Genomic DNA, 21,676 nt, shown 5'->3' on the forward strand with positions numbered 1-21,676 from the left:
TTTTGAATGAGGATGATACCATTTACTGATGGCTAAGATGGTACAATGCACTACTGAAAATATCCCAGTCACAGATTTGAAGGGAGCCTAAAGTGAGAGCAATACACGCAGCCATATTTATATCATTTTAAACAATACCAGTTGCCTGGCAGTCCTGCTGATCTTTCTTCCTGCAGTAGTGTTTGAGTGTGACTATTTGGCTAATCCAGTCAGACTTCAGTCAGAATATCTGACTGAGGCAGAAGATCAGCAGGACAGCCAGGCAATTAGCATTGCTTAAAATGAAATAAATAAGCCAGCCATATCATTCTTAAGGTTTCCTTTAAAAAAGAAAAAGTACATGATCCACTCATATGACCCCCAGAATGGCACATCAAGAATTTACAAATGTATTCATATTTTGTAATTACATAGCTTTACGTTTCAGTGATCATCCGCAAATAGCTGGCAATGCTGGATTTTAACTAATTCCTGTAAATAGGTAAAAGGGGCTATTCAAATCTGCATTGATGAGAAATATGGATGGAGAAATAGACCAATGGGAGGTTTTAGTGGAAAATCCAAATATGCCCAGGCACGCACTTAGTCTGTGCTGGAGAAGCCATGGATGTAGATGGTAGGGGACATGCTGCGGTTGAGCAAGAAGTACAGTAGAAAAAGATAATTAAAGGGAGACAATATTTTGAGAAAATAGATCTGGATTATGACATTGATTGTGATAAAACATTCAGTGGCGTAGCTAAGGAGCTGTGGGCCCTGATGCAAGTTTTGCATTGGGGGCCCCCCAAGCACTCCATACATAACAATTAATACAGCGCACCAAAACCTGCCAATGGCAACTACAGTGTCAGAGGTGCAAGAAGGGGATGGGGAACAGTTTGTTAAGGATTGCCACTATTCAAAGTATCTATAGAAGTGATTATTATGAGCACAGGACCAATACAGAGCTAATACTGTAATTGAGGGATGGTCCTTCGGGGCCCGCAACCTCTGCAACCCCTATTGCTACGCCCCTGAAAACATTTTAAAAGCAGGTGTTTGGCTTCACCCCATTATACAAGGGTTACCAGATAACAACATAGGCCTGCCTCATGATATTATTCCCATTTATTCCTGGGCACTGACGTTGGGGAAAAGTGCCAAGCCCAATTCCGGAAATGAAAAAAGTGACAAAAGTAAAATAAAGATTCTGATTCTGACAAGCTCCTTGTCCTAACTGTAGACAAACTTGCATTGTGGTGGATGGGGTAGGGGATTTTGCTACCCACCTTGTAAGGTAACACCTTCCCCCATATCTTAATCTCTGCACGTGCGCATATTTGCACAGTGTTTTAAAAAAGTATTCATAAGGTTAATTCACCATGTTCATGTGGCAAAGAGGCTTGTCACTTTTTTCTTCAATGTAAAAGATGTGTACTGCCTACAACCAAGGAGGTGCAATGCCTGGCAATGAATAGAGAAGATGCATTTTAATCAAGTTTAGAGAGTCTATGAGATGCTTGTTGCCTTCCACTCTGCTCTGCAGGTCCAAATGCCTGTTTCCTTCCTAAATCTTCCTCCCAACATGTTTTGCCAACATCGAGAGACTCATCATGGGATTCTCCCATGAGTTTTAGTAACATATTTTAAAAAAATAATAATAATTTGGCCTTGTCTTGTAACCATGTCATTTCTTTGCCATGCTTACAAATGATGTCATATGCCAGGGTCGTCATATTTGTAGTAGTTTACATGGGCTCATAAAATTATAATATGTAATAATTCCTTCTCTCTCTATATATATATCATTACAGTTATCAAAAGGAGAACCTGTGGTATCAGGAATGACTCATCCACCACCCCCTCCCCCACCTCCACCTCCAGGACCTCCTCCAAGTTCTGATATTTTTCTTAGTAAAGCCAAAGATGACATGTCTCAGGATCGTTGTGCACTCTTTGCTGATCTCAACCGAGGAGAAGCCGTCACAAAAGGTAAAAAAAAATACATAAACGGGCACATCACTGATCTTACTATTCCTTTTCAGAAATGTTGCATCCTCTTACATGACAATTATTTGTCCATCACAGCATACAAAAAAATCCATATTTATCCATTTACTAAACACAGCCAAATCTCTTAGACCACACTACAGTGGAAATTGGTTAGTTTCACAGAACAGAGGAATCGACATGTGTATAGATCCTGTGCTGTTATGGAATGTCCGATGCAATGGACATATCTGAACATAGGGTTAGAGCCGTGGATGGTGAGATCCTATGTACTGTCACTGTCCATTGCACTAACCCTTGGTAATGTGAACCTAGCATGTTTTTTAAAAGGATTAAAATAAGAATCACTAAATTGGATAAAATACAATTTATGTATGAAATGTAATAAACAATGTATACATTTATTATAACTTGAAAACCAACTGCCCATAAAACTTTGCTGGAAATTATGCAAGGTATGTAACAGTTATTACGCTAATAGTGCAACATGCATTATGCACCTAAAGCGCACTGTGCTTGTATAATGCACATTTCCCTATTTGCATAATGTTATGAATGCATAGCGCACATTAGCTGCACAACCTGAGTGGGATAACATCCATCCGTTTTACCAGCAGGTAATGAACTTGTCCAATTGCGTAACCTATGGGCGATCTCTTCGATCCCCTCTTCTCTCCCTCCCCCCCCCACACCCCACACTTTCTTTAAACTCCTTGTTGTTTTGCAGGGAAGGAGTTCAGAGAGACTGTGTGAGGACTCATGATTAAACGCCTTCATTTAGCAGCACACTATCAATCCCAAGAAAGGGCTCTTGACCAAAAACTGTTGGTTTCCACTTCATACCAATAGCAATTCCAGAGAAGGTCAGCAGACCAAGTAATGTTGCAATGGGATTTTATTCAGTTATCATCAACTGCGATCAATGAGAATTGTTTTGGGGGCCTCACAGGGTCCCCCCTTTACAAGGCACAAAGAGATGATATAGTTAATCAGAAAAAGAAGTGTTCACTTATCTTTCCTTTCTGAATTTTCATTGTAAAAGATGCATTCAGTACCTATAATTGTTTAGAATACAATAATTTTTGGTACTTATCTCTTGCATACTATTTTTATACTTTTGTAATTTGCCATAAGGTGCCATTTATGCAATTTTCATGCTGGTTTAATGAGATGGTCTGACAGAGAAATGTTGCCATGTAAGCTATTGTAAGGATTCCTCCTGTAGCGCATTCTGTCAGTTGCAGTGGAGCTGCAAACGGACAGTTCTGGCTTATCTGCTTGCATTCGGTTGTGCGTTTGCAATTGGTCTCATTGTCATTTGCAATCGCTCTGCAGTTCTGGGCAGCTCAGGATGCTGTCATCATTCCACTAATTGCTTGTTGCAGCTGAGCTGCGGCCAGATAGCCCTGGAGTTCCTGCATGCATGTTGTTACATAATACTGCATGTATTTCTTATGGGAGTCCTTTGCATTCACAGCCAGCTAGCAAATGGTAATCAAGCCAGCTCAGGATTGAGTGATTACCATTAAGCTGTGTGGAGATTTGCATACCTGCATCCATTGGCTCATGCCAGCATAAAAGTCTGCCTCCCATTTCATACCCCGCCTGTCATATTGGTCAGTACGCTGATCTGCTGGGCACCTTGTTACTCTGTATAGTTCTGTTATTGTAGTTCTATGCGACCTTATTACTTGTGCTTTAGCTAGTTCTTGATAAATATATATGCAGACTTGCTAATATATATTTATTCGTTAGTTGAGCCGTTTGTTATTTTTCTTATTATTGTGTATTGCCTAGTTCCATGCTTGATGAAAGTTCGCTGCATCCACGGTGGGTCAGTGAAGTCCATTATCCAGATAGCTTGGATTCTGCCATCACCACGTTGGTGACTGGTAGTAGTCCTGCTATTCTAGTTTCTGGGAACGTAACTATAGGCTGCAGTTGCTATTAGTTATGTTCTATCCAGTAGTCTTGCCTGGGTGGATGCTTGATGGTGACTGTTGTTAGCCAGCTTGCTCTGCTTCTGTGCCTGTGTAACCTCTTCCATTATCCAGCTCTTAGCCTTATTGCGGTGGGTGGTCAGAAAGTATGATCCCCCAGCATTACAGCTATGTAGTTACTAAGTATAGTTAGCTATCTTTGCAAACTAAGCATTAAAAATAAATGTACAACACGGGGTATTTTACAGATTCCCACTAAAGTTAACTACTGTATCTACGATACTTCCTTATTTTACTTTTGAGTAACATAACCAAAGACTAATGAAACAAATAGTCATATATATTAAACATAATATTGTATTGTGTATATTGTATCTTTTTCCAGGACTAAAACATGTTTCTGATGACCAGAAGACTCATAAGAACCCTCAACTACGAGGGCAGGGGGTACCAGCCAAGTCCCCAACACAAGGTCAAAATGCAAATCCTAGCTCTCCGAAGGTTGCACCTCCGCAGTCTTATGCTCCTTTGCTAGAGTTAGAAGGAAAGAAGTGGAGAGTGGTAGGTCACTTCTTCTAGCTACTCAGCTCATCACATTTTATTTAGTGTGGAGTTTCTAATGTGATATGTGAATTTGTAAAAGTTAGATCTTATTGATGTACCAGAAATAAAATCACAGAAAACATTGTATATACTCAGGTAACTCTGAATACAATTCACCTCCCTAATATTTGACACTACTTAGATTGAAGATGTGAGCAGTCAAGTATAATTTGACACAGAAAACACATATTGTAAAGTCATTTTATAACAGTCTGTGCCCTGTATTGACAAAATCACATTAAAGAGAATCTGTATTGTTAAAATCGCACAAAAGTAAACATACCAGTGCGTTAGGGGACATCTCCTATTACCCTCTGTCACAATTTCGCCGCTCCTCGCCGCATTAAAAGTGGTTAAAAACAGTTTTAAAAAGTTTGTTTATAAACAAACAAAATGGCCACCAAAACAGGAAGTAGGTTGATGTACAGTATGTCCACACATAGAAAATACATCCATACACAAGCAGGCTGTATACACCCTTCCTTTTGAATCTCAAGAGATCATTTGTGTGTTTCTTTCCCCCTGCATCTCTCATGCACTGAAGTTTCAGGCTGCTCTTTTCTTCCTGCAAACAGCTTTGCCCTTGTCTGAATTTCCTCAGTATGTGAAAGCCCAGCCAGCTCAGAGGACGATTTATCCAGCTTGTAAAAGATAAGAGAGAAGAGAGAAGCAGCCCTAATCTAAATAATACACAGGCAGTGTGCATAGAGGGGCCTGGAAGGGGGAGTTCATAGCAGAACCACAACACTGAAGAACTTGGCAGCCTTCCAGACACAGGCCGACAAGTCTGACAGGGGAAAGATACATTGATTTATTACAGAGACTGTGATAGCAGAAAGTGCTGCAGTAAGCCAGAACACATTAGAATAGCTTTTGGAACTTGTAGGATGATAAAAAACAGGATGCAATTTTTGTTACGGAGTCTCTTTAACACTTATAGATTAAACAGTAAAATAGCTATGTTATAATGGTCCAGCTAATTTAATTCTTCATTAGTTTGTTAAAAATTATAAAATTGATAACCCCCTCCATGCTTTAACCCCTTGTCCTTCTAGCAGGCTGAGCATGCCAACATTCAGCTACCTCACTTGCCAGCCCACATGGTTTTTGATAGGAGTGGAGGCTCTCTGCAGGTGGGGACAGAAAGCCCCCTCTCCCCTTGCAGAATATTATTTTCCATGTCAAGAACAACTGGGCTCATCCTCACTTTAGTGCTTAGCCCATTACTTTGTGCCTGCACAGTGCGGCTATACTAATACACAGAGGTAAACAGGGCTGCGAGCAATATTCAACATTCATGTTGAATATTGTAAAAAGGGTCCTAGCACAGGAATGGAGGGACATTGGAAGACTGGGGAAGCCTCTGGACCATCTTTTTTTCCATGACTTCAGGTACTCTTTAACACCAGCGATAGTTGTAATTGCATCAGGCCCATAATCTTGTGTCAATCTTTTGTCAGCTAGGTCTTCTAGAAAGGTAATTAATGTCCAATTATGGCCTCTCCAGAAAAATAATTAAAGGATACCTTAGTGCAAATATAATTTTAAAAATGGGGGGAGCAGATATGTTCTCCTTCATCCCACTCCGTTACTGTACACCGACCCCTCAAACTTACTTCCTGGTCGGAGGGATGGGTGTGGCCTGCACAGGCCCGGGACTGTGCGTCACAACTACGTAGTGCTCATGTGCAGAGCGCTCTTAGCTACGGGATCAAGGACACGCATTGCCGGGCAGCACCTGCGCAGCCTGCACCGACCCTCCAGATAAGGAAGTACTAAAGTATCCTTTAATGCTTTCTGACTGCAATATCTCTCAAGGGCCATATGCAATACACTTTTTCACCTGAGTTTCCTCCTATGAGATAAATTTTCATCTTGCATTTAAAATAACTTTTCAGCATTTTGCAAGTGAAAAAGCACCAAAATGTAGTTGTAAACTACTATCAAAATTATTTTGAGTATTTTCTTGCTTGCTGGTGGTTTAAAAGGCATTTATTTATAAGCTGTAAAAATATCACCTAGGAGAAAACTCGGGTGCAAAAGTGAATTGCATATGGGCCTAAGAGTGTTGTTTCATGAACCACATAGGCCCATATGCAATTAACTTTTTCTCCTGAGTTTTCACCAAGGTGATAATTTTAATTCTTTCTTTGAAATAACTTTTCAGAAATTTGCAATTGAAAAAGTACCCAAAAGTAGTTAAAAAAGTACTCTAAAAATTATTTTGAGCATTTTCTTGCAGGCTGGTGGTTTGAAAGGGATTTTATTGACAAGTTTTAAAATATCACCTAGGAGAAAATTCAGGAGAAAAAGTAAATTGCATATGGGCCATAGTTTCTTCTGTTCTGCTGACTGCAGTAAAAAAAACATTCAGCTCTGCTATGTACTGAGATTTCACCCAGCTGCAGTATCCTCAGTGAGTTCCAAGGAAGTAAAGTTATTCAAACTAACTGAATCTGCATCAGTCATTCAAAATGAAGCATGTGCCTTGCAACAACAGCACTGAAGCCATCTAACATTTATTTGGTCATCTACAGACTTTTTTTTTAGATGTAAGTGGATTCTCTGAATCTGTTTAATGTTAATAATAAATTAGAAGGATGTTTTTACTTCAAAGAGGGGGGGCTAAAATAAAGTGGGAAAAAAATACCGTTAACTTTAATATTAAATAAATAAAACTGCACCAAAGCAAGTTAAAGATGTACTGAAATGACCAAGGGGACAAGTAATGTATTCAGTGCTTTACCAAATGGAGACAGGGCAGCAGTGCTGTCATTCTACTACAAGAGACAGTCTAGCATGCAACTTGTTTAATGCTTAGCATGTGGTGCTGTCTGGAGCTTTAGGCAGTGACCTAGTAATCTAAGGTTGAAGTGTTAAAGGAACAGATAATACACAAGTCCTTGTTTGGTAAAATGTGTGTTTTTCTTAGATTAGGGAAGGTTCCATTTGCAACTGTTTCTGTTCAGCTATGATCTAATTCATGATGCCATTCTAATTTTAGGAATACCAAGATGGAGTAAACAACTTGGTGATTTCTGACACTGAGTTGAAACAAGTGGTTTACATCTACAAGTGCAAGAAATCAACGTTACAGATCAAAGGGAAAATTAATTCCATAATCATAGGTAAGAGGACTTAGTGAAACACGAGAAAGACATTTCATTGTGACAAATTATTCCTTTATTTTCATTGTGAGTTCTGTAATTAAAGGCAACCCAGTTACAGTAGTGAGAGTGTGAGTCATAGCTTTTGAAAAGACTATTATTTTGTAGTGGCTTCAGTTGCAGTAATTCAGTTACTTTGTGTTAAAGTGTACCTGAGATGATGAAAAAAAAAATACATACCTGGGGCTTCCTCCAGCCACCTTCAGGCTGATCCGTCTCTTGCCATCCTCCCAGGCTGCATGGATCCTCCTCTTAATCCGCCAGTCGGCGCAGGCGAAGCCGGCCGTGCGCGCATCCCCATCCCACTCCTGTGGCAGGGAGCATTCTGTACATGCAGTTCCCCCTAACTGGAGGAATCTGGCGCAGGACACTATTGCAGACGGGAATGCGTGCAAGGATACGCGTGGCCAGGGATGAGCAGGCACAGCGTTCCGCCAACTTTGAGTTGTCGAAAATGAAACTGACCCACGGCAGGGGACCGGAGCATTGGTGAGTGGATACGCAGGCACAGGGCGGCTGCAGGACGCTGGTAGAAGCCCCAGGTAAGTGGAACCCTTTTTTTTTCAGGTGACTTAAAGAGACACTGTAACATCAAAAAGTTCTCACCTCGGGAGGGGGAAGCCTCAGGGTCCAAATGAGGCTTCCCACACCGCCCTCTGTCCCACGGGGGTCTCGCTGCAGCCCTCCGAAAAGCGGCCCGACAAATCCGTCAGATTGTTCAATATTTACCTTTCCAGTCTCCAGCGGGGGAGCTGTTGCGGCTTTCGGCTCTGAAGTAGACGGAAATACCCTATCTCAGTTGGGTCCGCTCTACTGCGCAGGCGCCGGAGACTTGCACCTGTGCAGTAGAGCAGACCCAACGGCGATCGGGTATTTCCGCCTATTTCGGAGCCGAGAGCCGCCACAGCGCCTGTGCCGGAGCCGGGAAGGTAAATATTTACATCGCCGCTGTTCGAAGGGCTGCAGGGAGACCCCCGAGGGACGGAGGACTGCGTGGGAAGCCTCATTGGGACCCTGAGGCGTTCCCCTCCCGAGGTGAGTACCCCCCAGGGGAACTTTTTGATGTTACAGGTTTTCTTTAGGGATCCCTTTAAAGTGTTTGTGAATAAATGATCAATGAATGATCATGGCTTCAGCCAGCAGACAGTGATCAATCATTGAAACACACACACACACTTCCTGTGTACTGTTTTAAGTACACAGAATAAAGTTTGGGGGCATCTAGTGGACAAAAAGTAAAATAAAATACATCCACTACAGTAATTAACCCTTTCTTCCCCCTCCACCATAGTTACCAAAATAGGCAAAAGAGCCAAAGTGACAGCATTTAAAAAAATATGTAAACAGTTACCTTAGGGACTTAGCTTTTTTTTAATATGTATGTCATGAAGGTATATTACTGTTACTTTTGCAAATAAGAGCTTATAGTTATTGATATAGTATAAACAAATACGAAATGGAAAATATACACCTTTATTTTCAAATAAAATATTGTCACAGTACATTGCACTAGCGTCATCATTTAAATGTTGTAATAACCAGGACAAATGGGCAAATAAATCAGAATCAGAATCAATTTTATTTCGCCAAGTAAGTTTGCACCTACAAGGAATTTGTCTTGGCAGTTGCTTAACAAACGCAAACAAAAACAATACAAGGACAGACAGTGTATATTACAAGTCAAGGACATTTATGCAAATATAGTGGCAGTAAGCAATGTGAGAATTGTTCATTTACAGTTCTGTGCTGATTACTATATAAAATGGGTGGGTTTTATCTATAGTAGCACTTTTTTATATTTAAACTATAATGGCTGAGCAATAATGAATTCTTTCCATTTTTTTCTTATTCCTTTTAAAATGCATAGGCAATTAATTCTTAGCCAAATGTACCACCTAAAAATTATCATTTAGGTGTAATAGTTAACAAAAAAGTTAGTGGCGAATGAATGGTAGGAGCATGACATGGGAAAATTGCTCTGGTTTTAATGGGAAATAACCTGTGGTAGGTATGTGGTTAAATCACTAAGTTTGTGTTTGGTTTTGTTCAGTGGCAATGCAGTTGATTTTAATCAGCAATTTTGTTAAGTATTTTATTTTCATTTTTTTTACAGACAACTGCACAAAGCTTGGCTTAGTGTTTGATGATGTTGTCGGCATTGTAGAAGTAATTAACTCTAAAGATGTTCAGATACAGGTAAGGATAAATATCTTACATGGTCATAGGGATAGATCAGCAAAACTTTATTGTGATTTCACATTGAAAGGACTAGATTGTGAGCCCCTCTGAGGGACAGTTAGTGACAAGACAATATACTCTGTACAGCCATGCGTAATATGGCGGCGCTATATAAATACTTAAATAAATACATATTAGCAACATTTCCATGAAAACTTTAATTTTTACAAGAATTTTCAGTATTAATTTGCAAAATCATTTGATTTGAAAGTACCAGAGGCTTGATTTGATTGAGGGTACTAAAAAGTTGTGACATCCGAGTTTCTTTTTGCACTGCATTAGACCCAGTCTATCATTATATTACATTACCGTGTTTGCCTGAAAATAATACCTAACCAGAAAATAAGCCCTAGCATGATTTTTTTGTTGTTGTTGAAAGACAGTAATATAAGCCCTACCTAAAAGTAAGCCCCAGTTTACAAAGTCAGCCACCTTAAGGGAGTGCATCCATGCGTTGCAACCCATAGGGGAATACTATTTTAACTAAGGATGAGCTAAAGGGTTGCTGGCAGTTTCACAAGATTTAATCAAACTTTTGATCATTCGGCAAGAATCACACAAATCAGTTTGATGAAACTGGCACATTTGTTTAGACAAAACATAAAAATATGTAAAATAAAGTGAAATGACAATTATTAAGGGCTGAAATCAATCAAAAGATTGTACTATCGTTTTACTTTCATTTAGAATTGCTTACATAGAAAACCCTCGTTCTCCCCTAGTGTGACTACATGGTGAAAATGTAGGTTGTTGTACCATAAAAGTAGTGGTAGATTGTTATACGTGAAAAAAATTCAACATCCCCTGAAAATAAGCCCTATTGGATTTTTTGAAGAAAAAAATAAATATGAGACCCGCTCTTATTTTTAGGAAAACACGGTGGTACCCCCTATCTATTCCTGAAACGTAAAAAACAAAACAAAAAAAAACAAACGCAATTTCCTGTAAAAAAATTGCTTTCAGTCCTTCACCATAATCTTCTTACCAAGCTTTCCCAATCATAATCCCATGGGGTCTTCTTAAAGAGGAACTCCAGCCTAAACAAACACACTGTCATTAAGTTACATTAGTTATGTTAATTAAAATAGATAGGTAATATAATCTCTTACCCACCCTGTTTTAAAAGAACAGGCAAATGTTTGATTTCATGAGGGCAGCCATCTTTTTGGTTGAAAGGAGGTGACAGGGAGCATGAGACACAGTTCCAACTGGCCTGTGTGCTGATCACCCCTCCCAGTTGCTAGGCAACATGAACAACAACATAGGAAATCCCATCATGCTTTGCACAACATCAGGGGAAAAAAGTCCGGGCAGTTTTCTTTGATGGGTGGAGCTTAGCTAAAAATGCAGCTAAAAATTATGCTTTGGTAAGAAAAACAAAGTTCTGATGCTGTGAAACTGTTAAAGAAATACCAAGCCTTTTCAGTTTTGCTGAGTAGATTTTTAGTCCGGAGGTTCACTTTAAAGGAAAACTTAAGTCAAAAAAAAAAAATGACATTTACTCACCTGGGGCATCCCTCAGCACCCCGAAGCTGGATGGTGCCCTCGCAGCCCCGCTCCGATCGTCCTGTCCCCGCCGGCGGCTACTTCCGGTTCGGCGACAGCCGCCGACAGGCTGGGAACGCGGTTGTTTTTCCGCGTTCCCAGCCGCTGCTATCACCCTCTATGCTGCTATAGCGTATATATATACGCTATAGCAGCATAGAGGGTGATAGCAGCGGCTGGGAACGCGGAAAAACAGCCGCGTTCCCAGCCTGTCGGCGGCTGTCGCCGAACCGGAAGTAGCCGCCGGCGGGGACAGGACGATCGGAGCGGGGCTGCGAGGGCACCATCCAGCTTCGGGGTGCTGAGGGATGCCCCAGGTGAGTAAATGTCATTTTTTTTTTTTGACTTAAGTTTTCCTTTAAGTTCTCCCACCTCCCCAACATGCCAAGTACATGCTGCACTCCACCGCAATACAGAGAAGCACAAGCTTTTTTAAATGTCCCCATTGGTCCATTGATTTGGACCAATGAGAATCCTTGCTGAGCGCTATCACAAAAATTGTAAAATTTAAGATATATACATTTAAAATGTACAATTGTTCCAGAGTAAAATGCACTATCAATTGCTTTCCTATCTTGCTTTCAATTACGGTAGGTACTGAAACTCTGATGGATCTGACAGATTTTAGACTACCGGTAGTTTGTATCCTCGTGGGGGATTCAAAGTGTTACCTTTATTCTTTACAAAAGCACTCCCTGGAAAAGATCTATACAAATATGTCAGCCAGCTTCCTTGCTCTCTTGTACACTGTTTTGGCAGTTGGCCTGAGCAACTACAGTTCAGTAAGCTTTTGTAAATCTAAAAATAACTGAGAACCCTCCATGAGAAGATAAACTAGTTCAAAGTCTGACAGATCTGTTAGGTTTTCACTGCCTATTGTAAGTTAAGGTGACGTAGGAAAAAATGAAATTTAAAGTGCATTTTACTCTGGAAGAAATGTACATTTACTGTATATGTATGTATTTTACATTTTAACATTTTTTTACGATAGTTGTCCTTTAAGTGGTCCAATGAAAAGAACCAGGAGAAAATGTAAATATACTTTATACCAGAGCTTCTCTCTATCCACTCTGGGATATTATTTGTATATCTACAGTGATGTGAAAAACTATTTGCCCCCTTCCTGGCTTCTTATTCTTTTGCATGTTTGTCACGCTTAAAATGTTTCTGCTCATCAAAAACCGTTAACTATTAGTCAAAGATAACATAATTGGACACAAAATGCAGTTTTAAATGATGGTTTTTATTATTTAGTGAGAGAAAAAACTCAAAACCTACATGGCCCTGTGTGAAAAAGAAATTGCCCCCTGAACCTAATAACTGGTTGGGCCACCCTTAGCAGCAATAACTGCAATCAAGCGTTTGAGATAACTTGCAACGAGTCTTTTACAGCGCTCTGGAGGAATTTTGGCCCACTCATCTTTGCAGAATTGTTGTAATTCAGCTTTATTTGAGGGTTTTCTAGCATGAACCGCCTTTTAAAGGTCATGCCACAACATCTCAATAGGATTCAGGTCAGGACTTTGATTAGGCCACTCCAAAGTCTTCATTTCGTTTTTCTTCAGCCATTCAGAGGTGGATTTGCTGATGTGTTTTGGGTCATTGTCCTGCTGCAGCACCCAAGATCGCTTCAGCTTGAGTTGATGAACAGATGGCCGGACATTCTCCTTCAGGATTTTTTGGTAGACAGTAGAATTCATGGTTCCATCTATCACAGTAAGCGTTCCAGGTCCTGAAGCAGCAAAACAACCCCAGACCATCACACTACCACCACTATATTTTATTGTTGGTATGATGTTCTTTTGCTGAAATGCTGCGTTACTTCCACGCCAGATGTAACGGGACACGCACCTTCCAAAAAGTTCAACTTTTGTCTCGTCAGTCCACAAGGTATTTTCCCAAATGTTTTGGCAATCATTGAGATGTTTTTTATCAAAATTGAGACGAGCCTTAATGTTCTTTTTGCTTAAAAGTGGTTTGCGCCTTGGAGATCTGCCATGCAGGCCATTTTTGCCCAGTCTCTTTCTTATGGTGGAGTCGTGAACACTGACCTTAATTGAGGCAAGTGATGCCTGCAGTTCTTTAGATGTTTTCCTGGGGTCTTTTGTGGCCTCTCGGATGAGTTTTCTCTGCGCTGTTGGGGTAATTTTGGTCGGCCGGCCACTCCTGGGAAGGTTCATCACTGTTCTATGTTTTTGCCATTTGTGGATAATGGCTCTCACTCTGGTTCGCTGGAGTCCTTAAGCTTTAGAAATGGCTTTATAACCTTTACCAGACTGATAGATCTCAATTACTTTTGTTCTCATTTGTTCCTGAATTTCTTTGGATCTTGGCATGATGTCTAGCTTTTGAGGTGCTTTTGGTCTACTTCTCTGTGTCAGATAGCTCCTATTTAAGTGATTTCTTGATTGAAACAGGTGTGGCAGTAATCAGGCCTGGGGGTGACTACAGAAATTGAACTCAGGTGTGATAAACCACAGTTAAGTTATTTTTTAACAAGGGGGGGCAATCACTTTTTCACACAGGGCCATGTAGATTTGGAGTTTTTTTCTTACTAAATAATAAAAACCATCATTTAAAACTGCATTTTGTGTTCAATTATGTTATCTTGGACTAATAGTTAACGTTTTTTGATGAGCAGAAACATTTAAGCTTGACAAACATGCAAAAGAATAAGAAATCAGGAAGGGGGCAAATAGTTTTTCACATCACTGTATTTAACTCTACTGTAAATCCCCTTCTGGGACAGTTAATGTGATTTTAAACTCTGTTTGCACATTACTGAATCTGCTTTAAAAATCAGAAATCAATGTTAAAAATATGCAATCAGTAAGGAAATCAGCCCACTGCAGAGCAATGCAATAGCAATTAGCCAAAAAAACAAATCTGATGTGGCCCAGAGCTGTGGAGTCGGAGTCAAGGAGTTTTTGGGTACCTGGAGTCGGTGGTTTCAATAGACAGAAGAGTCAGAGTCGGATGATTTTTGCACCAATTCCACATCCCTGGTAAGAATTAGACTAAGGAGTCGGAGTTGAGGGGTCGGAGCAATTTTGGGGAACTGGAGTCGGAAGTTTCATAAACTGAGGCAACGGAGTTTGATGATGTTTTTACAGACTCGACAGCTCTGATGTGGCCAATTGCTTTCACGTTAAAGGAGTTATCAGGGTAAATTTAATAAAATGAGCTTTACTCACCTGGGGCTTTCTCCAGCCCCTTGCAGCCGACTGTCCCACGTTGACCGCTCCGCTCCCCGCCGATCTCCCGGGCTCCATGATCGGTATTCAGGCCGACCACGGGGTCGGCATTACTGTGGCTGCGTGAAGCGCCGCTGTCAATCATGGCCACGTGGGCCGCAGCGAACTGCGCAGGCATAAAAAGCATAAAGCAAATGTTCTTTTTATGTTACTTACAGGTCCTACGGAAAGTGCCAACAATTTCCATTAACAAGACGGATGGCTGCCATGTTTATTTGAGTGAAAGTTCCATCGACTGTGAGATTGTCAGTGCCAAATCATCAGAAATGAACATCCTTGTCCCACACAATGGCGATTATGTAAGAGAGATACGTTTATCTTTTTTTTTTTATTTCTGTTGCCATATGTGGGCCTCAATCACCAATCATTTGGGCATTTTATCAATCTGATTAATTTTGCCATTGGTGATCAGTCAGATGACAATTCCATAGCAACATACAATATGTGCAGTGCCTTTTCTGTCCAATCCTTGGTTGCTGAGCAAGTTCTTGTTGGTCCCACATGGTGTCAGGCAGTCGTTTGCCAGCACATCTGATAGAAAAACCACCAGCTGGACACTGAGTTACAGATTGTTTCCAACTGGATTGCAGCAGAGTGATCTGGGTTCTGGGTTCATAAATGTTCTCTCAATTTAAAACATAGTTAACCATTTTTATAAAAACGGGTGGCTCAGCTTTGTACAATACTACAGGTGTTCAGTCCATTGCACATGTAAGCTTTTAGCATCTTTACTGTATGTTCTAATTGTTTATTGAAAAAAAAAAGACATTGGAACGATAATCAATAGGCATGTTCTTTTTGTAGCATGACCAGGCCAGAGCTTCCATAGGGTCAAATTGGGCAGTTGCCCAGGGCCCCAAGTGCCTTAGGTGCCCCACAAGTTAGGGACAGTAGAGGTCACAGATTAACTGTCAGTACAGTATGAAAATTAAAGGGGCCCTACATTCATTTTTTTTCTCATGGCCTCATTTAACCTTAAACCGTTCCTGAGCACTTTTTGGGTGAGTAGATATTTGCATGTTAGAACTCTCTGCTTATCAGTAGTTCTCAGTTTAAGATTAACATTACTTTTCCTCTCAGTGTGAGAGCTGCTGTACAGTTGGTTGTAGAACACATATTCAGGGACTCACACTAGTTGTATGTAAAATACTTTTTTTTTTTTGACAGGTAAATGCAGGCAGTTTTTTAAAGTTATTAAGTTCCCATACTGACATAACTGTACAATTAACCGTATTAGCTGTTCCCTGCACTCTAATTAGTCGACTGAAGAGAAAGTGTCATTTAGAGTCTTGTATTGTTAATCCTAACAGTGAAAGAAAAGTAAAAAGGAACATAAGCTAGTTCTAAGCAGGACTGTGACTGTGCATAAACTTTTGTCTCATAATGGGTTTAATTCACCAAACGCCTTTAAAATTGCTGTGAGCAGAGAGTGCAGAAGTTTTAACAGCACTTACGCAAGTGACATAGCGCATGTTGTGCTCATAGCAAAACTCTTATTATATAGGTAACGTGCGTATTGCTAGTATAATATGTATTACACTACTTATATAACACGCTTTATAGAAACAATGTACTCTATATCACTTGAGTAAGTACCGGTAAAATTGCTGTACACTCTCTGCGCACAGCAATCTTCCCCCTTGTTACATGTCACTTCAGACTCTCTTTGAATAAAATGTAATGAATATTGCCCATGAAAAGTGCACAGTTTTATACACTGATAAAAGCAGAGATGAATGAGTATAGTTTCAGGACAATGAAACTGTTCCTGCTTGTGTCTGAGGAAGGGCTGCCGCAGAGAGCCTTATTTTACATGGATGACGTCCTCTTGTCACAGTGCTCCATCCTTCCGACACTTCCTGCTTTACAGCCGGAACTGCCACGAAACTGCCACAGTGTTTCTACTAATTCAACATACTGCAAAGGCACATTCTTCGCAAAAGTTAAAGTGCCTATTAATGGTACAATCTCCTGAACGATCAACCCTATGATTGATTGGATTCGGGTACTAGCAATGGTGCCACTCGACGATGATCAATCATTCTAACGATCATTTCATTGATCCGAATTTCTGAATTATTCTTTTAGTCTGCTCAAATTGCTTATCATTTCCCCCTTCGTTGGTGGGCCCAACTGAACGGATTGAAGGGTCGATCATTTGTAAAATTGGATCATTAATGGGCACCTGACAAACCTATCATGTTTCAGCGGTTTGATGGCAAAGTCAATGGATCTGCAAGCCAAACTGAATCATTCCAGCTCCAAAAAATGACATGATATATCCATAGCAACCTTTTGTAGTCCGTTGCTGTATGACCTTTGGTATGGTTTATACAGTGAGATCACTGTGCATTTTCCATGCAGCTACAATATGAAAGCGATCTTTGAAAAAGAGATGGCTGTACTATGTATGACCTCAGCATGATTCCTATCTCTGTGCTAGAACAACAGTTTCCTGGGAGTTTTAGTGGACAGAAGTTCATAATCCATGCTTGTCTGATTTGGAAAAGCCTCATCAGTCATGCAATTTGAATCTTATTCTCTCCAGTTTATGTATGGTATCCCTTTGTTTACATAATGTCCTTTGTTGTTTTGTCTCCCTACAGAGAGAATTTCCTGTTCCTGAACAGTTCAAGACATCATGGAATGGCTCAAAGTTGGTCACTGAACCTGCAGAGATGATGGGCTAAATACTTTCATCCTGTTAATGCATCAGATCCAGCAGATTGTTTTTTTAAAGAGTTTTACACGGCGGCGCATTGCACTTCTTGTATGCAATATGCATAACTAAAAATCGTACAGACACGCAGCACTAAATGTCCTGGAAGTAATTTGTTATAAATTCACAATGGAAGCCTATAGCTTTTATTATTTTATGCAGCTGCAGGCATATCATATGATACTGGTCAGCAGCAGCAGCAGCAGCATCAGCAGTGATCATAGTGTCATCCTCAGTACATGAAAGGATTGTTCTCTAGCAAAACACATTAAAGCCACCTGATTCATTCTTTCTCTGTCAATCTGCTTGTATTCCTTCTTCTGATTTTTAGATGACGAGAGACAGGACTGATTCGCAAACTACTGTATCTACTGTGTCTACAATACCTATTGTCATAGTTACCAAGCTTCTGGTGACTGAGAGATGTAAAATAACTTGCTCTGTTTAATGCACTTCTTTTTCAGTTATTGTCTCTTTTGTAATATGAAACAAAAATTGTTTTCTTTAGCTAGCACTGTACTAATCGTGGCCACTAATGACCCAATCTTTTTCATCCATTCTTACCATTTCTATGTAATAGAAGTGAACTGCCTAAATTATCCATTCAATATATTTGCTTAATTTACCCTATACTAAATAAATTTGGTAAAATTGGATCATTAAGGTGGCCACTAATGGTCTAATTTCAAACGAAAAATAATTTGAGCAATCAGATCATTCCGATGGATTGGTTGTAAATAATCTCCATTATTGGGAACAATCGGTTACGAATGATTATAAAAACAGTCGTCCGATTGGATTTTTGTTGAACCAAAATTTGGATTTTCTTGTTGGTTGTGATAGATAGAAAGCAAAGATTGGTTCATTGATGTAATGAATGATATATTACGATATTTCACTTCCGATCAGAAATATCTGATCTCTCGAACGATTTTTCGCTAGAAATTGGATCGTTAGTGGCCAGCTTCAGTGGTCACCATAAGTTGATTTCTAAAGAAATATTTTTGACATCCAGTGCACTTATAAGTACAAACATAAAGTGTTGTGGAATTTGTTGAAGCAGTTCATCCTGTTAAGCAGCCAGTGACCATTAAAGATGGTCAATAAGATACTAAAAATTGTGGTTTGTATGCAAATTTTATACATCTTGGAACTAGACACATCAAATGCAATTTCTATTGATATTGATTGCCCCAGTTAGAAGCTGCCTACAATTTAAATTCAAGCCATATTTATTAGCATATCATTAACTGTCTCTAGTGGTTATGCTTGGTGTTGTTGAGAGGTCATCAGTCAAATTAAAATCAGTCTCCCCCTGGTGCATTCCTTTGTTGGGCTGTCTGCTGTGTATTTCTACCTGGTACACGGCTCCTGCAGCCTCTGGTCCTGCAGCTTCCTGTCCTGCACTAGATATTCACTTCCTGAATCTGGGCGCATGCACATTTCTTCTGTGTATCCTTTCAGGTGAGGTGTGTGGTTCATTTTTGTAAACACAGAATTCACATTTGTAACACAGAATTCACACTCTTGTTGCCCATTGTTGTTTATTGCTTATTGGCTTTGTTTGCTGCTTTCAAATGGGCCCAATAGGTGACTTGCTTGTTTGATCTCGTCTGAACTTAAATGGCACCTTTCACACTTAACGTGTTTTAACTGACATATTCTTCCCAATGCACTGCTATGGAAAAAACGCGTACCAACGCGCACTAACTCGTACTAACGCACACCAGTGTTCTCCCCAGAATATTTTTCCAGCCGGGTGGCATGAAGAAGTAGCCGGGTGGGTCACACTGGGTGTGGAATCACACTGGGGGGGGGGGGGGAGGCGTGCTAGGTAGTACTGAATGGGTGGGGGCGGCCAAGGATAAAAACACACACACACACACACACTATATATGCACACACTATACACGCAAACACAAAATATATGCGCACACACACGCAATATAGGCACACACCACACACTATACACACACCCAACACACACACTATACACACACCATACACACAATATACACACACACACTTTAAGAGGACCAATCATCTGTAATGAAGATACTCTGCTATGAATATCAGCAGGAGGCTGCTGAATAAAGTGCTCTGAAGTTTAGACTGCAATAACCACAAGTATTTTTCCAAGTTTAGATAAAATTACAGCTAAACTGCTTTATTAGTTTCTAGAAATAAGGTCAGTAATGCCACCTTTTTATAATCTATCAGCAGAAATCTGCTGTGACATTACAGCTCTCCTCTCCACATCTGTTTAATCACTAGTTAGTGAGGACAGTACGAGTGTGTGTGTGAAGCTAACTCTGCATATAAAAGGCATTTATCACAGCAGCGCACAGCCCCCCTCCCCCGTTATGACAAGAGACTTGCAGGTCGGAATGAATAGAGCCAGGCGTCCCGCGGTGCAAGTTTATCTGTCCTGTGTGTAACTTAACAGCTTTCCCCGCCCTTCTACACTAGGAAGGGAGCTTGGGAAGAGGGCAGCCGGAGATGACGTCCCTGAATGACAGCGAGCTGGCTGCACAGACACAGCCGCTGCTGTTATAATGATTCAAGAGGAAGTAATTCTGCTACAAACGGCAGCCGGGCGGGAGGGCAGGGTCAGGTGGGCGCTCCGCCCAGTTGAAAGGCTCTGGGGAGAACACTGCACACTAACGCATACCAACTGATTAAGTGTAAACGGGGCCTAATTGCAGTCGGAAATGCGGAAAAAGCTACGCTGGCCAGTCCTGACGGGCCTGTCGGGAAAAAGGAAAATAGCTGGCAACGGGGGACCAGAGGATTAGTGAGTGGCTGCGAGGGCACAGGACTGCTGTAGGGGGCTGGTAGAATCCCCAGGTGAGTAAAACTCATTTTTCTTTCTAACTTAAGGTTCACTTTAAGGTTAAAAGTAAAGAGACTTGCTGATATTGTGTAAATCACCTTCTATAGGTGTAAAGGAAAAACTGTCTTTTCTTGCAACAATATGCACGCTACATACAGTACCTCTCTTAAAAGTGCAAACTATAAGCAATGAATGTATGCTTATTTGCTTTTATACAGTATGCTATCTATACATACATACACAATTCCCCATTGCTTAATGTGGCAGTGAAATCCTAATTCACATTTATCTGCAGATAAAATAAAACTATGTGATGCATTCTTAATGCATTTAAAAAAAGAAAAAGCAAAAAAAAATATAAGCTATGTGAGACTTTATGCATCGTTCATTACTTATACAAACATTATCTAAGAATGTTCAAATAACAAAGAATATATAGAGAATGATCCCATTCTCTTAAACACCAGGTTAATGCGTTTAACAAGTGGAGCAGCTTAAGAGAGCAGCAGCCAGCTTGGGGCCGCTCAATAACTCAATAACTTATTCATGCATTTAATAAGTAAGATCTACATTGTTTAAGGAAATAGAATAAAAGAAAAGGAAATATATGTTCTACTGTTACAGCATTGTCTGCATCAGATTATCCAATTCTCTATGTCTGAAGGATTTACCATGTGCAAGTCTAATAAAGGAAAACAAATACTGTATATTCCAGCATTACATCACATATATTTTTACTCTGGACATTTTATACTGTCCATAAAATGGTTAAAAGAAGAGGATACAGTAACTATAAAATACAATCTTGTCTCAGTAGTTTATGAAAAATGTAAATACTCTAGAGTGCTTCTAAGAAGGTAACCACAGCCTTTATTTCTTATGGCCTGTTGACCCCCGGTATTCAGTTTACATTTTTTTTCTTTGTGTAGTTGTTCCAGTCTTTCAGTAGATGGCACTGCTGGGACATAGGTGACAGGTTTGTGGCTTGTATTTACTATCACAATGTCTCCTACCTCCCTGCTCTGCCCTCTAGATGCAGCATGTAGTTGTAGTATCTGTTAAAATGAAAACATAACACAATGGCGAAAGGCAGCAGGGTGATAAAGCAAAACCAGCCTACTGGAAGTTGCTTCGAAGACTAATTGAGATTCCTCATAACAGATTTCAGTGATTTTTTCATTGAAAGGGATATGTTCTTGCAAAATTGTCTTAATTGGATACTTTAAAAATAAATTTTGAACATGTATCTATATTTGCATTCTAAAATTACACATAAAAAAGCACAAAGGGGTATATGCACTTAACTCATGTAATGCATTGTATGTAATGTACAGTAATGTCATGGTACTGTATTGTACACTGCTGCAATATGCAGCGGTGTGGGGTGA

The 21,676-nt window shown here is 40.1% G+C and overlaps 1 protein-coding gene across 1 annotated transcript in view; it reads left to right on the plus strand.

Moving 5' to 3' along the window:
* The window catches only part of CAP2 (cyclase associated actin cytoskeleton regulatory protein 2), a 149,861-nt gene extending 132,105 nt beyond the window's left edge, over positions 1–17,756 (plus strand). Inside the window, exons 8-13 of the mRNA XM_068236942.1 lie at positions 1,794–1,971; positions 4,315–4,490; positions 7,537–7,660; positions 9,813–9,895; positions 14,895–15,035; positions 17,343–17,756. Coding sequence (XP_068093043.1) covers positions 1,794–1,971; positions 4,315–4,490; positions 7,537–7,660; positions 9,813–9,895; positions 14,895–15,035; positions 17,343–17,426 — 786 coding nt within the window. The 3' untranslated portion in view covers positions 17,427–17,756. The remainder of the gene's footprint in view (positions 1–1,793; positions 1,972–4,314; positions 4,491–7,536; positions 7,661–9,812; positions 9,896–14,894; positions 15,036–17,342) is intronic.
* Positions 17,757–21,676: the final 3,920 nt, after the last annotated feature.

Source organism: Hyperolius riggenbachi, chromosome 5, assembly GCF_040937935.1.
Source record: "Hyperolius riggenbachi isolate aHypRig1 chromosome 5, aHypRig1.pri, whole genome shotgun sequence".
NCBI classification, from domain to species: domain Eukaryota; kingdom Metazoa; phylum Chordata; class Amphibia; order Anura; family Hyperoliidae; genus Hyperolius; species Hyperolius riggenbachi.